Source organism: Chiloscyllium punctatum, chromosome 49 (assembly GCF_047496795.1).
Source record: "Chiloscyllium punctatum isolate Juve2018m chromosome 49, sChiPun1.3, whole genome shotgun sequence".
Taxonomy (NCBI): Eukaryota; Metazoa; Chordata; class Chondrichthyes; order Orectolobiformes; family Hemiscylliidae; genus Chiloscyllium; species Chiloscyllium punctatum.
The window spans coordinates 29,899,543-29,924,162 of NC_092787.1; the positions used below are offsets into that span (position 1 = coordinate 29,899,543).

Genomic DNA, 24,620 nt, shown 5'->3' on the forward strand with positions numbered 1-24,620 from the left:
GAGTTTAATTTAGATAAATGTGAGGTGCTGCATTTTGGAAAGGCAAATCAGGGCTGGACTGAAACACTTAATGGTAAGGTCCTAGGGAGTGTTGCTGAACAAAGAGACCTTGGAGTGCAGGTTCATAGCTCCTTGAAAGTGGAGTCGCAGGTAGATAGGACAGTGAAGGAGGCATTTGGTATGCTTTCCTTTATTGGTCAGAGTATTGAACATAGGAGTTACGAGGTCATGTTGTGGCTGTATTGGTTAGGCTATGTTTGGAATACTGTGTACAATTCTGATCTCCCTGCTACAGGAAAGATGTTGTGAAACTTGAAAGGGTTCAGAAAAGATTTACAAAGATGTTGCTGGGGTTGGCGGGTTTGAGCTACAGGGAGAGGCTGAACAGGCTGGGGCTATTTTCCCTGGAGTGTTGGAGGCTGAAGGGTGACCTTATAGAGGTTTACTAAATTATGAGGGGCATGAAAAGCCATGGTCTTTTTTGGCAGGGTAAGGTAGTCAAGAACTAGGGGCTATAGGTTTAACGTGAGAGGGGAAAGATATAAAAGGAACCTGAGGGGCAACTTTTTCACGCCGAGGGTGGTGCGTGTGTGGAATCAGCTGCCAGAGGAAGTGGTGGAGGGTGGTACAATTACAACATTTAAGAGGCATCTGGATGGGAACATGAATAGGAAGGGTTTGGAGGAATATGGGCCAAGTGCTGAATGTTGGAATGTACGATTAGCTATGATCACACTGAATCTTGGAGCAGGCTGAAGGTACCAGCTCCTCCTCGTTTGGTGGTGGTCACTAAATAATACATTATACAACTTTCTAAGCAACGTTGTATAACAACTGGCCATTTTTGGCTGATGTCATTTACATGAACTGCCACTAGAGAGCACTAGATCATTGAGTGCAGCTGAACCAGGGCAGGCAGTTCATAACAGTGTGAGCCTTTGCAAAACAGGTGTCAGTCTGTTAGTAACTCCAGTCAATATTACAGCTTGAACCGACATTCAGACTGCAGTCTGGCTCATGTGTGGGGAAGTAACATTCCTTCAGTGAGCTGCTCTTTGGGCCACAGAAGATGAGGAGGATTCAGATTATTCAGCCCATGTTTTTCTTTAAACAGCCTGTTTGAACCCCTCCTGAGAATTGATCCTGCGTCCTTTGATCAGGGAAGAGAGAAAGGCCTTCTGTCTAATACAGAAAGTGTTATTTCTGTAAATCAAGGGTTGCCTGTCATCGCGATGCTTTCAACAGTTAATTCCTCGTATTAATGTCTCTTATTAAGGAGATTTGGAGGTGCTGGTGTAAAACTGGGGTGGACAAAGTTAAAAATCATATACCAGGTTATAGTCCAACAGGTTTATTTGGAATCACTAGATTTCTGAGTGCTGCTCCTTCATCAGGTGGTTGTGGAGAATAAGATTGTAAGACACAGAAATTCTGATGAAGGAGCGGGACTCCAAAACCAGTGCTTCCAAATAAACCTGTTGCACCACAACTTTGTAGGATTCACCACTTCTGTCAGAGTGGAGATCCAGGGGACGACATGAACAAGAAAGGTTTCCAAAATACCCCCCACCGTCACACCCTGATATACCCCACACCCCTCACTGTCACACTCTGATATACCCCACACCCCTCACTGCCACACCCTGATATACCCCATACCCCTCACTGTAACACTCTGATATACCCCACACTGTGATATACACCACACCCCTCACTGTGACACCCTGATATACCCCACACCCCTCACTGTGACACCCTGATATACCCCACACCCCTCACTGTAACACTGATATACCCCACACTCTTCACTGCCACACCTGATATACCCCACACCCCTCACTGTAACACTGATATACCCCACACCCCTCACTGTATATCAGGCTGTAGCACCCCCACTCACTGTGACACCCTGATATACCCCACACCCCTCACTGTGACACTGACATACCCCGCACCCCTCACCCCTCACTGCCACACCCTGATATACCCCAACCCCCTCACTGTGTCACCCTGATATACCCCAACCCCCTCACTGTGTCACCCTGATATACCCCAACCCCCTCACTGTAACACATTGATATACCCCTCACCCCTCACTGTAACACACTGATATACCCCACACCCCTCACTGTAACACCTTGGTATACCCCACATCCCTCACTGTAATACTCTGATATACCCCACACCCTGATACACCCCTCACTGTGACCCCCTGATATACCCCACACCCCTCACTGTAACACTGATATACCCCACACCCCTCACTGTGACCCCCTGATATACCCCACACTCCTCACTGTGACTCCCTGATATACCCCAAACCCCTCACTGTGACACACTGATATACCCCACACCCCTCACTGTAACACACTGATATACCCCAAACCCCTCACTGTGACACACTGATATATCTCTATTTAGGTGCATCCCCTCATGTAGTTGTGTTTAAATTAATGTCAATGACAATTGGCAGTATATCTCCCCACTGCCCATAATCAACCTTGTGACAGAATACAGAACAGTACAGCCCAGGAACAGTACAGCCCACCATGTCTGCGCTGACTAGGATGCCATTCTAAACTAATCCCACCTGCCTGCACATAGTCCGTATCCCTCTATTCTCTGCCTGTCCATGTGTCTGTCCAACTGCCTCTTAAACATTGCTATTGTATCAGCTTCTCCTACCTCCCTGACAGCACGCTCCAGGCACCTACCACCCTATCTGTAACAACCTTGCCTCACGCATCTCCTTGTAACTCCCCCCCCCCCATCTTCAACCTACACCCACCTAGTATTTGACATTTTCACCCTGGGATAAAGACTCTGACTATCCTCCTTCTCAATCTGAAGTATTTCAAGGACAGCCGCGTGGTATTGGTGCTGGTCTATTAATCCAGAGGCCCAGGGAATCTTCTGGAGATCTGGGTTCGAAAGCTGTCATCACAGATGGTGGAATTTGAATTCAGTACAAATCTGGAATTAAGAGTAATGATGATCGTGAATCTATTGTTGGGGAAAACCCATCTGCTTCCCTAATATCCTTGAGGGAAGGAAACTGCCATCCTTACCTGCGCTGGCCTACATGTGACTCCAGACCCACAGCTACATGGTTGACTCTTTTCATGCAATAAATTCTGGCCAAGCCAACAATATCCTCACCTCGTGAACGATTAAAAACATCAGGTTGCCCCTCAGCCTCCAACTTTCTAACAAAAACAATGTCATCGACATCATAGCATCGAAATCATGATGCTCTCTCCATAGCAATGCAAGGCTTCGGGAAGGCGACTGTAATCCCATTCCACAGAAAGGCATAAAACCAAAGGACAGATCTCCAAAATTGTTAAAACGTGAGAACTTGATACTGTAGCTCCACAGCGAAGGAGGCCAAGGATTAAGCAGGTAAGTAATGGCTCCATTTCCTTCTCTGTTCCCCTATCCGAGGAAGGTTCTGAAAGGAATAGAAAGGATACATTGCAGGTTTGTTGGAAGTTATTTCAGCTGAGTTTGTAAAGAAGGAGTTAAAGAATCTGAGCTTTTTCTCGAGTGCTGATGAGGTTTCAGAAGGGACATAATTGGTGTTGGCAATGGATGGGACCTCGGACCCGATTCCCCATGTTTAAGGATGAAGTGGTTGCAGAGATAACAGAAGTACAGGACCCCAACTTCTGTTGACTCAGATGTGGTCCTGGTGGATCGGAAAGCAGAAATAATAACATTGCAGGAAGCCTAAGAAAGGGAAGAGGGAACCAAAGTCTGGTTGGCCCGATATCAGTCATGGAAAACTGCTGGACTCCTAAACAAAGAGTCTGCTAAAGGAGAACACGAGATAACAAAAAGATTTGGCAAAGTCAACATGACTTTATCGAAGGGAATTCGATGTTGTCGTCTGAGCAGGAAACGGAGTGGAAATAAAGAAAACATCACCTCAATCCACTGGTTTCTCAAATCAGTCTGTTCAGAGATGTTAAAAATACCTCGAGAGCAGTCAGGAGCTGAACCTGGGACTCCTGACTCAGAGGCAAGGACACTACCATTGCACCACAAAGGCCCAACAGTGTTTACAATCGATCCTAATGACTTTGTAAAGACAGCAGCTATGCTGGCTCGGTGTCACTGCGAAAGCTCCAAAGCTGCTGCAACAATCAACTCTGAGGAACACGTGAAAAATCTCCGAAAGGGAGCGTTTGGAGCTGGAGGCAGATGGAGTATATTGTTGGGAAATTCCTCAGTTGGAAGGACACAAAGGCAGATTTTTATTTTTAAGAAATGGGTGAGAATATGGCCCTGAGGAATGTTCTCATCCTTTAAAAAAATCCAAGACTTGGAGCAGGGATAACAATATCACAATGGTTTCATTGGGAGTCTAAGCACCAGTAGCTTGAAGAGATTGTGACATGGAGAAAGTGAGGGCTGTAGATGCTGGAGATCAGAGTCGACAGTGCGGTGCTGGAAAAGCACAACCGGTCAGGTAGCATCTGAGGGGCAGGAGAATCGACGTTTCAGGCGTTCCTGATGAAGGGCTTATGCCTGAAATGTCGATTCTCCTGCTCCTGGAACGCTGCCTGACTGGCTGTGCTTTTCCAGCACCACACTCTCAGAGATTGTGATCCTGACACATCAGAATCTTTAATTCCAGTTTGGGTGCGGACGATCGGACTCAAAGACAGTGAGTGGTGACCATTGATGTTCTCTCTTCATTGTTAGTTTGAAGAGACATGCAACAAAGGCTGTATTGGAATTTTAAATTTTAAAGCCATATCATCATCACAAGGTGTCCTATTGGAATCCAGCAAGCAGAGGGTCAGAATCTCACCATTCCAGGCCCAGGCAACACACTCGGGGGCCCTGTTAGAGAAGCAAAAATCAATCACAGAGCATCTCCAGAGCCTCTATATAAACAGGAGCTTATCAAACTGTGTTACCCACCCACTCTGATGGAGAGAATAAACTGAACACTAACGGCCAAAGATTTTCCAAGATCTCTAGAGTGTGGTTTAAAGGATAGACCGTCGAGACCTAACTGCTTGAACAAAGAGAGGTAGCGAGAAGTCTCTTTGTAAACCCTACAGTTTAAACAAACCCCTACCCCACAGATGAATCCAATCTCCACTCAGTAGGTAAAGCAATGGCTCCAGTGTCTCAGACTGAGGCATTAAAATGCAGTCACACCAGAAAGTGTGTGTTTAGAATTAAATGTTAATTAAAGGAGAGGGATACATTTAGGGCATGGAAACACAAACACACACAGAATCACCTGGGTTTAAAGGCATCACATGGATCGTATATTGCCCTTTCATTCCCAGTTAAACCCATCAACCCTTCCCCACTCAGAGAATAGAGAATACTCTGGAACATCATGTTCAGGAGGAGGTATCTTCATCAACACAAGGGGAGGTGGTGGCCAGTGGCACTGTCATTATTCGAGTCATCTCAAACCCAAGCTGCTGTTCTGGGTTCAGGGTTTCCAACCCCATCACAGCAGATGGGGATTATTTGAATTTAAAACTTGGAATAGAAAGTTGACCTCATGTGTAACCACTGCTCATGGTCATAAAAACTAATGACCTCAAGGGATAGAAATCTATCATCCTTACCCAGTCTGGCCTACATGTGACAACCCACAGGGATTGACCCTTAACTACCCTCCAAGCAATTAGGATGGACATCAAGACAGTAGAGTCGCAGGCATATAGGATAGTGAAGGCAGCACGTGGTATACTTTCCTTTATTGGAAAGTCCATCGAGTACAGGATATTGTAGGCCAGTTTTGGAATATTGTGCACAATTCTGGTCTCCTTCCTATCGGAAGGATGTTGTGAAACTAGAAAGGGTTCAGAAAAGATTTACAAGGATATTGCCAGGGTTGGAGCGGTTTTCCCTGGTGTGTCAAGAGGCCGAGGGGTGATGTTATAGAGGCTTATAAAATCATGGGGGAAGCATGAATAGCCAACGTCTTTTTTCAAGAGTAGGTGAGCCCAAAACTAGAAAGTTTAAAAGAGAGAGGGGCAAGATTTAAAAGGGACCTAAGGGGCAACTTTTTCCACACAAAGGGTGGTGCATTTGTGGAACGAGCTGCAAGAGGAAGTGGTGGAGGCTGGTACAATTACAACATTGAAAAGGCATCTGGATGGGTACATGAACAAAGGTATGAGAGAGGTATGGGTCAAGTACTGGTAAATGAGACTAGATTTATTTAGGTTCTGGGGGGTATGAATAAGTTGGACCAAATGTTTTTGATCTGTACAACAGTATGACTGTTAATACTGAACTCAGCCCTACAGATAGAAGCCTTGGTTAGAGCCCACACAATACAACATTGCTCTGCGTGAAGCTCCTCAGGAAGGAATGTATAGATGGAGATGCTCCTGAATTATGGAACCTCCAAAAACCCCTTACCCAAAGTGTTAACCCTCTCTCTACAGATGCTGGCAGAGCTGACAAGTTTCTCCAGTGTTCTAGGTTTCACATTTCCAGCATCAGCAGTTTGTTGTTGATTCATCAAATTTAGAACGAGCTAGGACGATGTCAGGAAGCAGTTTGTCACAAACAGGAGTTAAAATTGAACTCTTTTCATAAAATCCAGTCAAGGGTGGGGGGAGGTCAATTGAAACTTTCCAACAGTTAGATGATGGATAAGGGTTAGGTGAGTGCAGTTAAGTGTGTAACTAACATCTAAAACAAAATAATGGAATGAGTCTGGAGGTGTTCTGTGTAACTGCCTCCTCCAGGAGCTATGATCGCAGACTGAATTCTCAGCCCACAGTGAATGGGACAGTGTTACTGGACTGGTCAGAAAGTATCAAACAGGCTTCAGACAATTTATCAGCTGGGGTTTCCCCCCACAATGCAACAAGTCACTGCAACCACTTCAAAAGTGAAATGCACAAGATACACCCAAATGAATGCATTACAATGCTTCCCAAGCAAACTGCCTATTGAACATAGGCAGACACATGCCTCAAACAGGGACAGGGACATACCATGTCACCCCTTAAACCTAGTCTTGCAGGGTTATAGGGACAGGGTAGAAGGCTGGGATGCTCTTGGAGGGTCAGTGTAGACTCAATGGGCCAAATGGCCTTCTATGATTTTCTTGCCTTTGTCCCTTCACCAGCAAGTGTCCATCAGTCCAAGCTGCCCCTTCCTTTGAGAGGCGGCAGGAAAAGAAAATGAAAGTCCCAGCTTCATCAGAAGCAGGACTGGAGAGTGTAAAGTGTAGCCATTCATATCAGTGACTGCACCAACTACCCTGTTTATGGAAAAGGTCAATCCTGATGGGTGTCCTGAAGAGCCTAGCTCAGGGTTCTCACCGCCCCCTCCCCCCCCAGGAGCAGGAGATGAGCTGAGGCAGCAATGCATCTCCATCTCCCTCAAACTCTTCCATTGTTCACCCTCTCCCCAACCCTCCAGTTTCTCTCCTCCATGAGAGCAGAATAAGTCAACCATTTTCAAACCTCACAATAGGGTAAAGTTTGGGAGGGGCTGGACCTAGCTAGAGTTGTAAAAGAAAAGGAAAAATGAAAACCCACAGCAGTCCTAATGGGAGAACTCAATCTCCTCTCATTTAGAGAATACCAACCCAGAGTGCATGATGCAGTGTGGCTTCCTCAGGATGATATGGACTGGCAGAAACTTAAGAGTGGAAGTTTCCCATTTGGGATCTTGTCAGTGGAGTTTCCTACATTTGAATCAAAAATGACCAGGCTTGCTGAATTACTGTAGAGGGACAGATATCACATTTTAAGAACTCAAAACCCATTCACAGATTAAATTAGGCCCCATGTAAATGCAATCTGTAAGGACGTTAACTTTAAAATCAAAAAGCAATATTGCATCAAAATTGGCAATGTCATCCAATTGGTGACAGATGCAAATACATTGGTCAGTGGAAACCCAAGGTTCCACTGCTTTTGGGGACAAACTGGGGAGTTTCACTGAATTAAACCCCACCCACACAAATTGAAGCAGCCACAGGTTCACACAACTAGTCTTTAGCAGGATTTACCACAGTTCAGTGTGAACATACGAGTGCGGTCCAGAACTACACATTTGTCTCATGTCAGGGACTGTCCCAGTGCTGCCTGTTACCACAGGGTAATCCCAGTCAACAAACTATTACTCACCCAATCTCTTGTTACCAATCTTCTAACCCAAAACTGCAAATGCAACATTAAACCAGGTCAGAATTTCCTTTAGAACACATTTACAGTACACCGCTAAACTTCTGGTTTTGGCCAACACTTCAAGCCAGAGACTCCCATCACTGACGATGCTTGCACTATGCTATTGAGATATATCCTAATGGGATAGGGATAAAGCCATATTGCCCTCCAGTTCCACTTCACCATTGTTCATGGGATGATGGTGTCTTTCGTTACCCCAGTCCAAAATTTACTTCCAACCTTTCGAGAAGCACCAGATTTCCACATTCAGTGAAAGTGCCTACACATTCTGTTCCAACTTTTGAGAGTGTTCCCTCTGTCACAGGGAGAGGGGGGAAAATGGGACATTTAACCCTTTGATCCCACTCCATTCATCAACCAGATCACAACTGATTTCCTACCTCAACACCATTCCCTGTAGGTTCCTCACTGTTTTGGTTTGGAATGTGAGGACTCTACTGCTCAGCCTCAAATATACAGAGTGACCCAACTTAATTTAAAAAACAACAATTTATCCACATTACCAAATTGTGGACTTAACACTTCCAAAATCCCCTGCAAATCTAAACAAGGGCCTAGCGTTTTGCAATTGGATTTGATTTAACCCTTTAACTCCCAGCATTGCTGAAGCCACTGATCAGGGAGAGGTTTAAGAGTCATGCTGCAAGGAAACAGACCCTTCAGTCCAACTCATCCAAGCTGACCACGTTTCCCCAAACTGAACTAGCCCCATTTGCTTGCATTTGGGGCATCTCCCTCTAGTGTTCCTATCCACGTGTCTTAAAATGCTGTAATTGTCACTTCTCCCACTTCCTCTGGAGACTCATTCTATAGATGCACCACCCACTGGGAAAAGTTGCTCCTTAGGTCCCTTAAATCTTCCCCCCCCTCACCCCAAACCCATGCCCTCTAGTTTTGAACTCATCCACTCCAGGGAAAAGACCTTGGGTGTTTACCTTATCCACGCCCCTCAATTTTGTAAGCCTCTACAAAAAGAGGTCACCCCTCAACCTCACTCCAGCGAGAAATATCCTCGTCTTTCCTTATAGGTCAAACCCTCCATTCCTAGCAACCCCCTCCAGCTGGAGATCATTCTTCCTATAGCAGGGTGACCAGGACTTGGCACAGCACTCCCCAGAAGGGGCCTCAATAGCGTCCCGTACAATCTCAACATCGAATAAAGCGATTGGAAAGGGATTTGAAGAGGAGAGGGGGCATTGCAGAGGGGAAATGGGAAGCAGACTGAGCAAAACCAGCTAGCCAGGGAGTAGTATCAATTGAACGGACAGAACAGCTTCCACTTTTGCAACGGACACCTTTCAACCGTAGATTAAAATAGAATTGACAGAAATACTTGTGCCCGGGGGAAAACAGGAGAGAATTGACTTGATGCTTTCTGCACTAAAGAGCAACTGTCCCATGCAGTTCAATTTGATACAATTTATTAAAAAGCACAAAAATACAATGTACAAAGACTGTCAGATGGAGCATCTCAAATTAATGCTGCTTGGTTACACGCTTCGGAACGGTTCATTTTAAAAAAAACTCGAGCCGAGACGACACCTTTTTACAACAAAAGGTTTTGCCAAAAAAACATTGCGGTATAAAACAAAAAACGAGAGAAATTGCTTCGTTTTAAATATTTCGCTCAGTCCAATAACTCACTTAAAAATTAAATAAAATACTCCGACGGATTAATAGCTTCACCATTAGAACAGCAAGCCCATGTGGAATGATCGAGTGTTTATTATCTTCCTGCTGATGACACGAGCAAAAACAAAACAAATCGGATATTTTTTAAAAAATAAGGGCTTCCCCCTCCCCAAACCAGGTTAATCTCAAAAACATTAAAGCGGGGAGGGAAGGGAACTGGTTAATTTACATAATTTAAGAACAAGTTTGAAACACGGATCCGAATTCTGTCCATCCCGGAATTGGGGTTTGACCGGGGGGGGGGGGGGGGTGAGGTGGGATGAGCAGAATCCAACATCCGAGACACAGGAAGATCCCAGCGCGCCCCGGAAAAATACTGGAACTCAAGGGGTTAAACCTTCAATATGCCGAGAGAGACCCGTCTCCTTTGCCCACGAGTAGGGCATAAGGAATTTTAAAATTTAATTCTTACTCTTTAGTTTAAAATTATAGGGGCAATAAAAACAAAAAAAAAAAAAGGTGCACAGGACAATGATAAAACTCCAATATCAAATTTTACAAATGCATTTTAAAACCGATGGGGGCAGATGCAGTGAAGATTGGTGAAGATTTTTGATTTCGCTGCCCGTATATTAAAAAGGATAAATATTACTCCCCAAATTTACACACTAAAGACTAGTAGAAAGAGCATCGGCAACAATTTTTAAAAATTACTCCCAGTGGAAAGAAAACTCAAGACGCGAGTAGATGGCTCCCACCCGCTTTCCAGAAAAGGTCATAGCCACTTTAAGTGAAAGGCAGCTCTAGATTTTGGGGAGAAATGGAATGAGAAGGTTTTAAGACTAGCTTTAAAATATCATCCTGTGACTCAAAGATTGCTTTAAATAAAAATAAGTCGTTCCAGGGAGGCGGCGGCGGCAAAATTTAAAATATTAAGCCATTAAGTTCCAACAGAGGGAGTGGGGTGGCTGTGGGGCCCATTAAATACCGCATTGTGGTGTGTTGGTGCATTACCCTTTTAAGAAAGGAACATGCCACGTCACGTGACTCACTAACCCCCCCTCCCCGTTCACCCCAGCGGCGACGATCCCTTGGCGTCAGAGAGTCTGAGACTATTTAAAAGGGCAACGTTCTTACAGCCACAGCAGCCAAGTCTACCACAAATAAAGTCCACCTCCAACTTACCCCATCTGCAACCTTTCAGCGTTGCCCTGGGGTGGAATTGTCCTTAAACTTTACCCCTTTCTCCCCAACCCCTCCCCCACATACAAGTGGGACCAATCCAGTTCCTAGAAGGGAGGGGGATGGAATCTGTGGACCCCACCTCCCTCAAAGTCTTCCAGGGAGAGAACTGCCAGCGACTTTTAAAAAAAAAGTTAATGAAATAACGTTTTCGTATTTTGCTTCTCGCTGATGGACTAAGGTGCAACTTATGGTCAGTGAGTGATCTCTGCCCCTTCGCCCCACACGCACAGACCCCTCTCCCCCAGGAGACAGAATGCCTGAGTGTCTGTCCCCTCTCCCACCCACACACCCCAAATCTCACTGACATCCCCCGCAGACAGAGACCCCTTGTGTCTGCCATCCCCTCCGATAGAGGGGTTGAGTCTCACTGTCTGAGAGACTCTTCCCCCTAGAGATGGAGTCGGTGTTCCCGCTCCCGTGCCACAGATACCCCCAATGTGTCTCATTTCCCCCCTCCCCCAAATAGACGGTGTCGGGTCTGAGAGTCTCCCACCCTTCACACAGACCCCCTTGTGCCTGTTCGCAGCAGACACGCTGTCTGCTCTGTCTCCTCTTCCCTACACAGAAACCCCCTCTCCCTTGTATCTCTCCAATACAGAGAGGGTCTGTCTCTCCTCTCGCCCTCCCCAGAGACAGACCCTCTCCCCTTGTCTCTCCAATAGTCTCAGTCTAAGAATACCTCTCTGGTTCCCCTTCCCCACCCCCTCACACAGACAGACAGCACCCCCCCCCCCGTCTCCCCTTGTGTCTCTCCAATAGAGATAGTCTGAGTGTCTCTCCCTAATAGTCACACTGCATCAGAGTCTGTCTCTCCGAGTCCCCTCTTCCCCCCCCCCACCCCCAGTTCCCTTGTGTCTCTCCCCAATAGTCACACACACTGTGTCCGAGTCTCTGTCTCTCCGGGAGTGCGGCAGGGAGCCGGGTCCGGAGCCGCTGGGTTGTGCTGCGGGCTCAGAACGCCACGATCGCCCGTGTCCATGCCCCGAGTCCGGCCAGCGCCTGCTGGCTGCACCACTGTCCGTTCTGCTTGAGCTCGGCGTGGGCTGCAGGAGGAGGAGGAGGAGGGAGAAGAGGCGGCGGCGGCAGCAGCAGCTCCGAGTCCTGGCGGCTCAGCAGCCCCGAGAAGCCGGAGCCGAAGATGGAGATGAGGTTGGAGATGTTGGCGGGCTCGGTGCACTCCCAGGCCGGGCTGCCCCACGGCTCGTCCAGCCGCAGCCTCTTCGCCGGCGACAGCTCCCCGCCCGCGGCCTCGGGCTTGCGTTTCCGCGCTCCCGGGCAGCAGCAGCAGGCGGCGGCGGAGGAGGAGGCGGCGCAGTCCGGCGCCGGGCCCTTGCGGACGGTGGTCACTAGGGTCTGGGTGTCCAGGTCCAGCACGGTGGTCTGGCGGCAGTGCCCGGGAGCCTCGGGCTCCGGGACCGGCACGGGCTGCTGCTGCACGCCGCCTGCAGGGGCCAGGCGCTGGGCGAACGGCGGCTCAGGGGGTCGGTGCAGGGGAGCGGGGCACCGGGAGCCGCTCCCCCCGCCCCCAGCCCCAGCCCCAGCCCCAGCCGCCCTCTCGGTCAGGTAGAGTTGCCGGGCGTTCCGCAGGACATAGGAGACCAGCAGGTTCTTGTGCAGCCGGATTCCCCCCCTCTGGCTCCGGGAGCTGTGGATCTTCCGCAGGGAGATGCTGATCAGAGTCTGGGCATTGAGGACACACTCCATCCCCACCCCCCCCCGGGAGCAGGGCTCTCTCTCTCAAACCCCCCACTGTTTGTGTCCCCTCCCCCGGGGGTGTGTATAAACACAGCAGCTGCTCCCTCCCCCTGGCTCTGGCCCCGGCTCCGGGGGAACTGGTTGCTACTCCCCGCCGCCGCCGCCTTTATAGTGGAGGGGGCGGCACTGGCACCGCCCACCGCGAGGATGGACCAATCACACCCCAGCACAGGCGCGGGCAGGCACGGGGCTGCCCAATGGGAGCGCAGGCGGCTCCTCAGCGCTGTTCAAACAGGAGCATCAAGACAGACTCAACCCCCCACCCCACACACACACACCCACATACACACGCACACATTCACACACTCACACTCACACACACACACACACACTCACACCCACCCCCCCACACACTCACACCCATTCCCAACACACACTCACACACACCTCTCCACACACACACACACACACACACACTCACACCCACTCCCCACACACACTCACACACACCTCTCCACACACACACACCCACCCCCCCACACACTCACACCCATTCCCAACACACACTCACACACACCTCTCCACACACACACCCACCCCCCCACACACTCACACCCATTCCCCACACACACTCACACACACCTCTCCACACACACACACACTCACACACACATACACTACACCCACCCCCACACACACTCACACACACCTCTCCACACATTCACACACTCACACTCACATACACATACACTCACACCCACCCCCCCACACACTCACACCCATTCCCCACACACACTCACACACACCTCTCCACACACACACACACACACTCACACACACATACACTACACCCACCCCCCACACACTCACACACACCTCTCCACACATTCACACACTCACACTCACATACACATACACTCACACCCACCCCCCCACACACTCACATCCACTCCCCACACACACCTCTCCACACACACACATACACACTCACACCCACCCCCCCACACACTCACACCCACTCCCCACACACACACACACACCTCTCCACACACACACACACACACACACACTCACACCCACCCCCCCACACACTCACACCCACTCCCCACACACACCTCTCCACACACACACACACTCACACCCACCCCCCCACACACTCACACCCACTCCCCACACACACCTCTCCACACACACATACACTCACACCCACCCCCCCCCACACACTCACACCCACCCACGCACACACTCACACACACCTCTCCACACACACACACTCACACCCACCCACCCACACACTCACACCCACTCCCCACACACACTCACACACACCTCTCCACACACACAACACACTCACACCCACCCACCCACCCACACACTCACACTCTCACACACCCGCACACATACACTCACACATTCACACCCCCCCCACACACACCCCACACACACACTCACACCCACCCCCCACACACACACTCACACACACCCACACACACACACTCACACATTCACACCCCCCCACACACACACCCCACACACACACTCACACCCACCCCCCACACACACACTCACACACAGCCCCCCACACTTACACCCACATACACTCACATCCATACACACTCCCCCACACTCACATAGAACATAGAACAATACAGCACAGAACAGGCCCTTCAGCCCACAATGTTGTGCCGAACATTTGTCCTAGCTTAAGCACCTATCCATGTAACTATCCAATTGCCGCTCACACAAACTCCCCCACACACACACTCACACAGCCCCCCCCACACACACAGCCCCCCCCACACACACACCCACTCATACACTCACACCCACCCCCCCACACACACACTCACACACACCTCCACACACACCAACCGCCCACACACACACTCACACACCCCCCCACACACACCCACCCACACACACACACACCCACTCACACATACCCCCACACACACACTCACACACAACCCCCAATACACACTCACACCCCCCACACACACTCACATCCCCCACACACACTCACACCCCACACACACACCCACCCCACACACACACACCCACCCCACACACACACCCACCCCACACACACACCCACTCACACACTCACAACCACCCCCACACACACTCACACCCCACACACACACACCCACCCCACACACACTCACACCCCACACACACACACCCACCCCACACACACACACCCACCCCACACACACACCCACTCACACACTCACAACCACCCCCACACACACTCACACCCCCTCACACACAGACACCCGCACACTCACTCACACACCTCCTGCACCCAGACACACACACACCCACGCACACACCCCCAACCACACACACTCACACACCCCTCCCACACACAGACACACACACCAACACACACCTCCCCCACCCACACACACTCACACACACCCACCCCCCACACACACTCACATACTCACATACTACCCCCTCCCACACACACACACACACACACACCCATACACAGACACACACACCCACCCACATGCACACACACCCCACACACCCACCCCCCACACACACAGACATACCCACATACACCCCACACACCCACCCCACACACACACAGACACACCCACACAGTCACACCCACCCCCACCACCCACACACTCACACCCACACACACCCCACACCCACCCCCCCACACACACCCACACACACAGACACACCCCCCATACACACAGACACACCCCTCCACACACACTCACACACCAAACACACCCACCCCCACAACACACACAGACATACCCACACATCCACCCCCACACACACAGACACACACCCCCCACACACACACTCATACACCCACACACAGCTGCACACACACCCACACACACCCCCAACCCACACACACTCACATACACCCCCCACACACCCATCCCCCACACACAGACACACCCACACACCCACCCCCACACAATCATACCCACACACACACACCCACTCACACACCCACACACATTCACATCCCCCACACACACCCACCCCCCACACACAGACACCCCCCCCACACACAGACACCCCCCCACACACAGACACACATCCCCCACACACACACACCCCCACACACCCCCCCCACACCCCCCACACACACCCACCCCCCCACACACACTGACACACACACACCCACCCCCCCACACACACACATCCCCCACACACACTCACACACCCACCCCCCCAACACACCCCCCACACACACCCCACACCCCCCCAACTCACACACACCCCACACACACTCACAAACCCACCCCCAACACACACACTCACGCCCCCACACACACTCACACACCCACACACCAACACCCACCACATATACTCACACACCCATCCCCCCAACACACATCCCTACACACACTCATACACCCACACACAATCACATCCCCCTCCCACACACAGACACACACACACTCACACACACACACACCCACACTCACACACACCCCACACACCCACCCCACACACAGACACACCCACATACACCCCACACACCCACCCCACACACACAGACACACACACACACTCACACCCATTCCCACCCCCACCCTCCACACACTCACACACCCATACACACCCCACACCCACACAGCCAGCCCCCCCACACACACCCACACACCCCCATACACACAGACACACCCCTTCACACACACTCACATACCAAACACACCCACCCCCACAACACACACACTCCCATACACACACAGACACACCCACACATCCACCCCCACACACACAGACACACCCCCCACACACACACTCATACACCCACACACAGACACACACACCCATACACACCCCCCACCCACACACACTCACATACACCCCCCACACACCCATCCCCCACACACAGACACACCCACACCCCCACCCCCACACACACTCACACACCCACACACACTCACACCCCCCCCAGACACACACCCACCCCCCCACACACAGATGCACCCCCCAAACACAGACACACACCCCACACACACTCACAAACCCACCCCACACATCCAACACACACCCCCCACACACACCCACCCCCCCACACACACTGACACACACGCACCCACCCCCCACACACAGACACACACCCCCCACACACACTCACACACCCACCCCCCCAACATACCCCCCCCACACACCCCACACGCCCCCAACTCACACACACCCCACACACACTCACACACCCACTCCCCCAACACACACCCCCACACACACACTCATACACCGACACACAATCACATCCCCTCCCACACACAGACACACACACCCCCCCACACACCCATCCCACACACACAGACACAGCCACACACTCACCCCCACACACACTCTCACTCACACACCCACCTCCACACACACTCACACACTCACACCCCCCCACACAGACACACACCCCACACACCCACACCCCCCACACACCCACCCCCCCACACACAGACACACACATTCACACACCCACCCGAACACACACACACCCACGCACACAGACACACCCACACACCCACCCCCACACACAGACACACCCACTATTCACCCCCACACACACAGAAACACGCCCCCCACACACACACTCACATACCCACACACCCACTCAATACAACCCCCCCCACACACCCACCCCCCCATACACTCTGACACACACACCCACACCCCCACACACAGACACACACACCCCACACACACTCACACACCCACCTCCCACACACACCCACACCCCCATACACACTCACACACCCACACCCCCGCCAACACACACACCCCACACACACTCACACACCCACACACCCACCTCCCAACACACACAGACACCCCCTCACACACTCACACACCCACCCCCCCCACACACAGACACACCCTCCCCACACACACACACACCCTCACACACACAGCCACACACACCCCCACACACACTCACACACCCAACACCCAACACACCCCCCACACACACACACCCACACGCCCACCTCCAAACACACACAGACACACCCCCACACACTCACACACCCACCCCCCCACACACAGACACACACGCTCCCCACACACACCCCCTCCACACAGCCTCCCCACACATACACCCCCCCACACACCCATACTCACACACACACACCCCACACACACAGAGACACACACCCTCACATACACACACCTCCATACACACACAGACACACACACAGACACACACACACCCCCACACACACTCACAGACACCCCACACACACAAAGACTCACACCCACCCCCCCACACACAGACTCACACCCACCCCCCACACACAGACACACACACAAACCCACACACACAGACACATACACACCCCACACACAGACACACACACACCCCACACACACTGACACACCCACCCTCCCACACACAGACACATACACACGCCCACACCCACACTCACAGACACACCCACACCCACACTCACAAACACATACACACTCACAGACACAATCACACACCCACCCACACACACACTCACATACACACCTACACCCACGCACACTCACAGACCTACACCCACACCCACACACACACTCACAGACACACCTACACACACACACTCACAGACATACCTACACACACAGACACACACACACTCACACGCCCCCCCCCACACACTCACAGCCAACCCCCCCAACACAGACTCACTCACAGACACATACACACATTCACACGCACATACTCCCCCCACACACACGCATACCCACACACACTCACAGACACACACAGAGGGATGGGGGAATGGGGCAACGAAGGGGAGGGGGGAGTGAGGGGGAGTGGTAGACAGAAGGGAGAAGGGGCTGGGGAGAGGGACAGGGAAAGGGAAGGAGGGGTGAGGGACAGCGGGAGGGGGAGGCAAAAGGAAAGAGGGCGATGGAGACAGGGGAGGGAGAGGGACTGGGAGAGGGAGGAGGGTGAGGGCGAGTGGGAGGGGAGGGAAAGGAAGATGGAGAGAGGGAGGGGGGAGAGACAGGGAGTGAGGGAGGGAAGAGAGAGAGAGGGTGAGGGAGGGGTAGAAGGAGGGAGAGAGAGAGAGGGGGGTGAGGGCAGGGTGAGAAAGGGATGGGGAGAAAAGGGGGTGACAGAGGGAGAAGGAGAGACACAGACAGAGACAGTAAGAGATGGAGGGAAAAAGGGGAACAGAGAGAGTGGAGATTCCCTCCCCACCCCGCAGTGCCCCCCTCCCCAGGTCCCAACACTGAGAGACCCCCCCCCCCACCCGGTGTAATGAGAAAGAGCCGGCCCCGTCTCTCTGTTTATAACCAGCGGCTCTCAGTCGGTGGAGCTGGGGGATGGGCTGTGTCTGTTCAGTTTTAACGAAAATCATTTTCACCGCATGATAGGAACGCACCCCAGACCCAGACCCTGGGGAGGGGGAGGGGGCTGTCCCAGTATATCATCCACTCACCTTCCCTCTCATTCAACCTTTCTCACTCATTCACTCATCTCTTTCTCACTCACCTTCTCTCAAACACGCTCTCACTCATTCACTCATCTTCTCCTGCACTGTCACACTCACACACACTTGCCCCTTGTCCACAGCATATAGACTGCAGCGGTTCAAGCCCATCTTCTCAAGGGGCAACTAGGGACGGGCAATAAATACTGACCCCGCCCAGCGACAACCATGTCCCATGAATGAATTAAAAAAACCTCCCACACGCACACTCCTCCCAGGTCCACACACGCTCTGAAACACTCGTTCTCAACCATCCATTCAAATATACTCATACACTCTGATACACACACTCAAAAACTCACACGTACTCTATATATACACACACTCAGAAAACTCACTCATTCATGTACACATCCATTCGTACATATACACTCGCTCAAAACTCTCTCAAATGCACGCATAAGGCCTTAAGGACACACAACCCACTCACAAATACACACCCACCCACAAATGCATAGACACCCTCATATACACACACACCCTCATATACATACACTCATTCACTCAAACACACACACAGTCAATTTCACTAAGAGGTAAACTGTGTGATTTAAACATATTCTTGAAATCATTTATTGTGCGTTTGTGTTCCTAGATTCATGAGAGACTTTTTTGTGTCTGTCTGAAGTTAATTATTAACTTGTAAGTATTTCTGTAGCCATGGTGATTTCTGTTAACATAGTTATAGAGTCATAGAGATATACAGCACAGAAACAGGCCCTTCGGTCCAACTCATCCATGCCAACCAGTTATCCTAAATAAATCCAGTCCCATTTGCCAGCACTTGGCCCATATCCCTCTAAACCCTTCCTATTCATATACCCATCTAGATGCCTTTTAAATGTTGTAACTCTACCAGCCTCCACCACTTCCTCTGGCAGCTCATTCACACACGCACCACCCTCTGTGTGAAAATATTTACCCCTTAGGTCCCTTTTAAATCTTTCCCTTCTCACCCTAAACCTATGCCCTCTACCCCAGGGAAAAGATCTTGTCTATTTACCCTATTCAGGCCTCTCATAATCTTATAAACCTCTAAAAGGTCATCCGTCAGCCTCCAACGCTCCAGGGAAAATAATTTGTGAAAGCTGGCTGTAGAATGGATGGGTTTGTGTGTACGTTGGGCTAGGGGTGTTGCCTATTCAAGATAAACAAGCTCCAGTTTGGAAGATCAGGAGATGCTTCTTTGAAGCTTGGTGAGAGAGTTTCTTTTTTGTTTTACTTTGTGTTTGGAGCAACCCTTTGAATGAAGATAGCTACACGGACCCATGTTCCCGAAAACAGAAGGATAGAATGAAAGTAGATTACTTTTGAATAAATCATATTAGTTCCAGAGAAAAAATGTTGGTATAAAGCCCTGAAGAGGTTACTTAAAGTTAAATATTTTTAAGGTCAGGCATATGAATAGCTCCAGGAAGAAATTATCTTTAATTCCAGCCTATAAGTTAAAGTCACAAGTGACTTATCCATATCAAGGTGTTACAGTCAGGGACTTTGGTGTGAACACAGCACAACGGGTGTTTTGGGTGCTATATAAAGTGTGTATCTGGTGACTGTACCAGGGTGGTGCTTTGGGAAATTTCCAAAAAGCTGACTTTTTTCCATTTATAGAGCAGTGTTTTAGAATTAATGAGGTTATGCTTTTACTGTGTGCTTAAACACCTTTGAATTAATGTTCTATAATATTATAACGTGGATAAATCCCCAGGACCTGATCAGGTGTACCCGAGAACTCTGTGGGAAGCTAGAGAAGTGATTGCTGGGCCTCTTGCTGAGATATTTGTATCATTGTTAGTCACAGGTGAGGTGAAGACGGGAGGTTGGCAAATGTGGTGCCACTGTTTAAGAAGGGTGGTAAAGACAAGCCAGGGAACTATAGACCGGTGAGCCTGACCTCGGTGGTGGGCAAGTTGTTGGAGGGAATCCTGAGGGACAGGATGTACATGTATTTGGAAAGGCAAGGACTGATTAGGGATAGTCAACATGGCTTTGTGTGTGGGAAATCATGTCTCACAAACTTGATTAAGTTTTTTGAAGAAGTAACAAAGAAGATTGATGAGGGCAGAGCGGTACATGTGATCTATATGGACTTCAGTAAGGTGTTTGACAAGGTTCCCCATGGGAGACTGATTAGCAAAGTTAGATCTCATGGAATACAGGGAGAACTAGCCATTTGGATACAGAACTGGCTCAAAGGTAGAGGTGATGGTAGAGGGTTGTTTTTCAGACTGGAGGCCTGTGACCAGTGGAGTGCCACAAGGATCGGTGCTGGGTCCTCTACTTTTTGTCATTTACATAAATGATTTGGATGCGAGCATAATAGGTACAGTTAGGAAGTTTGTAGATGACACCAAAATTGGAGGTGTAGTGGACAGCGAAGAGGGTCACCTCAGATTACAACAGGATCTGGACCAGATGGGCCAATGGGCTGAGAAGTGGCAGATGGAGTTTAATTCAGATAAATGCGAGGTGCTGCATTTTGGGAAAGCAAATCTTAGCAGGACATATACACCTAATGGTAAGGTCCGAGGGAGTGTTGCTGAACACCGAGACCTTGGAGTGCAGGTTCATAGCTCCTTGAAAATGGAGTTGCAGGTAGATAGGATAGTGAAGAAGGTGTTTGGTATGTTTTCCTTTATTGGTCAGAGTATTGAGTACAGGAGTTGGGAGGTCATGTTGCGGCTGTACAGGACATTGGTTAGGCCACTGTTGGAATATTGCGTGCAATTCTGGTCTCTTTCCTATCGGAAAGATATTGTGAAACTTGAAAGGGTTCAGAAAAGATTTCCAAGGATGTTGCCAGGGTTGGAGGATCTGAGCTACAGGGAGAGGCTGAACAGGCTGGGGCTGTTTTCCCTGGAGCGTCGGAGGCTGAGGGGTGACCTTATAGAGGTTTATAAAATTATGAGGGGCATGGATAGGATAAATAGGCAAAGTTTTTTCCCTGGGGTCGGGGAGTCCAGAACTAGGGGGCATAGGGTTAGGGTGAGAGGGGAAAGATATAAAAGAGACCTAAGGGGCAACTTTTTCACCCAGAGGGTGGTACGTGTATGGAATGAGCTGCCAGAGGATGTGGTGGAGGCTACTACAATTGCAATATTTAAGAGGCACCTGGATGGGTATATGAACAGGAAGGGTTTGGAGGAATATGGGCCAGGTGCTAATGTGGGACTAGATTGGGTTGGGATACCTGGTCAGCATGGACAGGTTGGGCCGAAGGGTCTGTTTCCGTGCTGTACATCTCTATGACTCGATGACTCTAATGTCAGATAGTTTGGTTTACTCCATTTTCCCTTCATGTCTTTTGTTAATTGAAATAACTCCAGAGAGGCTGGTATCTTGTCCCCCTTTATTTACACACAGAGAGCACTGATCCAGCTCCCTCAGAGCCAGGTCTCGGAGTGAACAGAACTCTGACACTCCTGTTTCTATCTCTCGGCCAGGGCTCCCTAATCGGTTAACAGCCCAGTCAGGGAAATCCTATTCTATGAGATCCACCTGACTGAGCTTGTTACAAATGCCATGTTGATAAACTTGTCTTTAATTGATTACATAACACAAACGTGATAGGCTGCGAATGCCCTTATTTGGTGCTGTAAGGTTCTATGGTTCTTCCCCCTTTAATTACACAGGAAAGACAGCACGAGCACAGGCCATTCAACCCATCCAGGCCCATCCACCCAGCTTCCCTCATCCAAGTCCAGCATCACCCTCCTTGATTCCATTCTCACTCACTGATTTGTCTTGCTTCCTGTTCATTACGTCATTCACGTTGTGATGCCAGCTGATGGTAACACTGGACACGTTCAATGTCAAGGTGAAATCTGGCTTCACAGACTGTTTATGCCGTTGGTTCCCATGGGGCTCAGTCAGTGAAAATGTTCACAAGAGATTCACAATGGAGCTCTAACAAAAGAGCATCAAAGTTTATCAAACACAAGGGAAGGGCCAGAAGCTACTTCGGAAGGTCAAATTGGATATGGCAACTGATCATGGAGCTTGGAACACTTCAGCAGAGGAACGGGCGGAACATGACGCCAAATTAAACTAATCCCTTCTGCCTGCCCTTGTCCATATCCCTAGTTATAGACCTTAAACATTTCAGATGCTGGAATCCAAGGTAGACAAGCAGGAGGCTGGACGAACACAGCAATATCCCTCCATTCCTTGTATAGTCATGAGCTTATCTAAAAGTCCCTTAACCACCCCTATCGTATCTGCCTCCACTACCATCCCTGGCAATGTGTTCCAGGCTCCTATCACCCTCTGTGTAAAGAAACCTGCCCCTCACACCTCCTTTGAACTTTACCCCTCTCACCTTAAATGCATGACGCCTAGTTTTAGACACTTCAACTCTGGGACTGCCAACCCTATCTATGCATCTCATAATTTTAAAGAATTCTATCAAGTCTCCCCTCAGCCTCCACCTCTCCAGAGAAAATTACTCAAGATTTAAAAAAAAACAAATGGAAAGATTCAATCTTTCAACCTTTTTCCCAGCAATATCCTTTACGGATACTTAACCCCAGTGAAATATCATTCATATATTTTTCAATTGACAAGGTTGTAAGCTCTTCCTTTTGGCGACCTTCCACCCATTCGCCAAATGGGGTGACCTATGTTATTGTCCCTCCCTGAGAAACACAGACACAGGGTAACTCATTGACTCTTCCTCACTGAACTCTAAGTAAAGTTCAGGGTCTTTACCAGCCCTGTTTGTTTTGGCCTGCTAAAACAACTTAAAACTTCTTTCCAGCGCTGATGACCTGGAGACCACCAAAAACTAAACGTGTCCTCGTACTGGTGTGAATCGTTCCTCCCTGAGCTGGAATTCTCACCGTTCAGCAACCATTGCATTAGGTAGCTTATCTGGTCATGTAGCGTCTGTCACATGATTTCTTGGAAATGCTGTATGACCCTCAGTAAAACAAGTCACCTTCACAGAACTGAAATCCACAAAGCCAATTGCCTCTGCTTTAGAACCCAACTTTGCATGGAGTCAGATACATTAGGGATATTTAAGCAACTCTTGGATAGGCACAGGGAATGTAGTACTAGGAAGGGTATGTAGGTGAGTTTGATCTTAGAGTAGGATAAAAGGTCAGTACAAAATCGAGAGCTGAAGGGTCTGTATTGTGCTGTACTATATTCTATATTTTTTAATAATAATATTTTTAAACATTTGTTACAATACTGGTGAGTTTCACATTCTCCCCACTCTCTGGATAAAGATGTTTCTCCTGAATTCCTGGATGTTTTTCCAATTGTTCTTCATCGTCTCCAGATTCTTCTTTGCTCGATTCCTCATTACCCTCCCAGCCTGCCACCCTCCTTGCGTTTACATTTGCAATCCAGACCCTGACTGCACTCGTTTCTATTTGCTCAT

General features: G+C 49.8%; 2 protein-coding genes across 2 annotated transcripts in view; both read right to left on the reverse strand.

Moving 5' to 3' along the window:
- Positions 1 to 24,620, reverse strand: part of LOC140469337 (protein spinster homolog 1-like) — a 1,071,775-nt gene that overhangs the window by 32,126 nt on the left and 1,015,029 nt on the right. The gene's annotated exons all lie outside the window — the stretch shown is intronic.
- Positions 9,591 to 12,885, reverse strand: ier5l (immediate early response 5-like). Its single transcript, XM_072566110.1, has one exon. It carries the CDS (start codon positions 12,765 to 12,767, stop codon positions 12,015 to 12,017), a length of 753 nt encoding a protein of 250 aa, XP_072422211.1. The 5' UTR covers positions 12,768 to 12,885; the 3' UTR covers positions 9,591 to 12,014.

What these genes read in the sequence shown, in the direction of transcription:
- ier5l (XM_072566110.1), bottom strand. Translation starts at nt 12,767, where the DNA reads ATGGAGTGTGTCCTCAATGCCCAGACTCTGATCAGCATCTCCCTGCGG.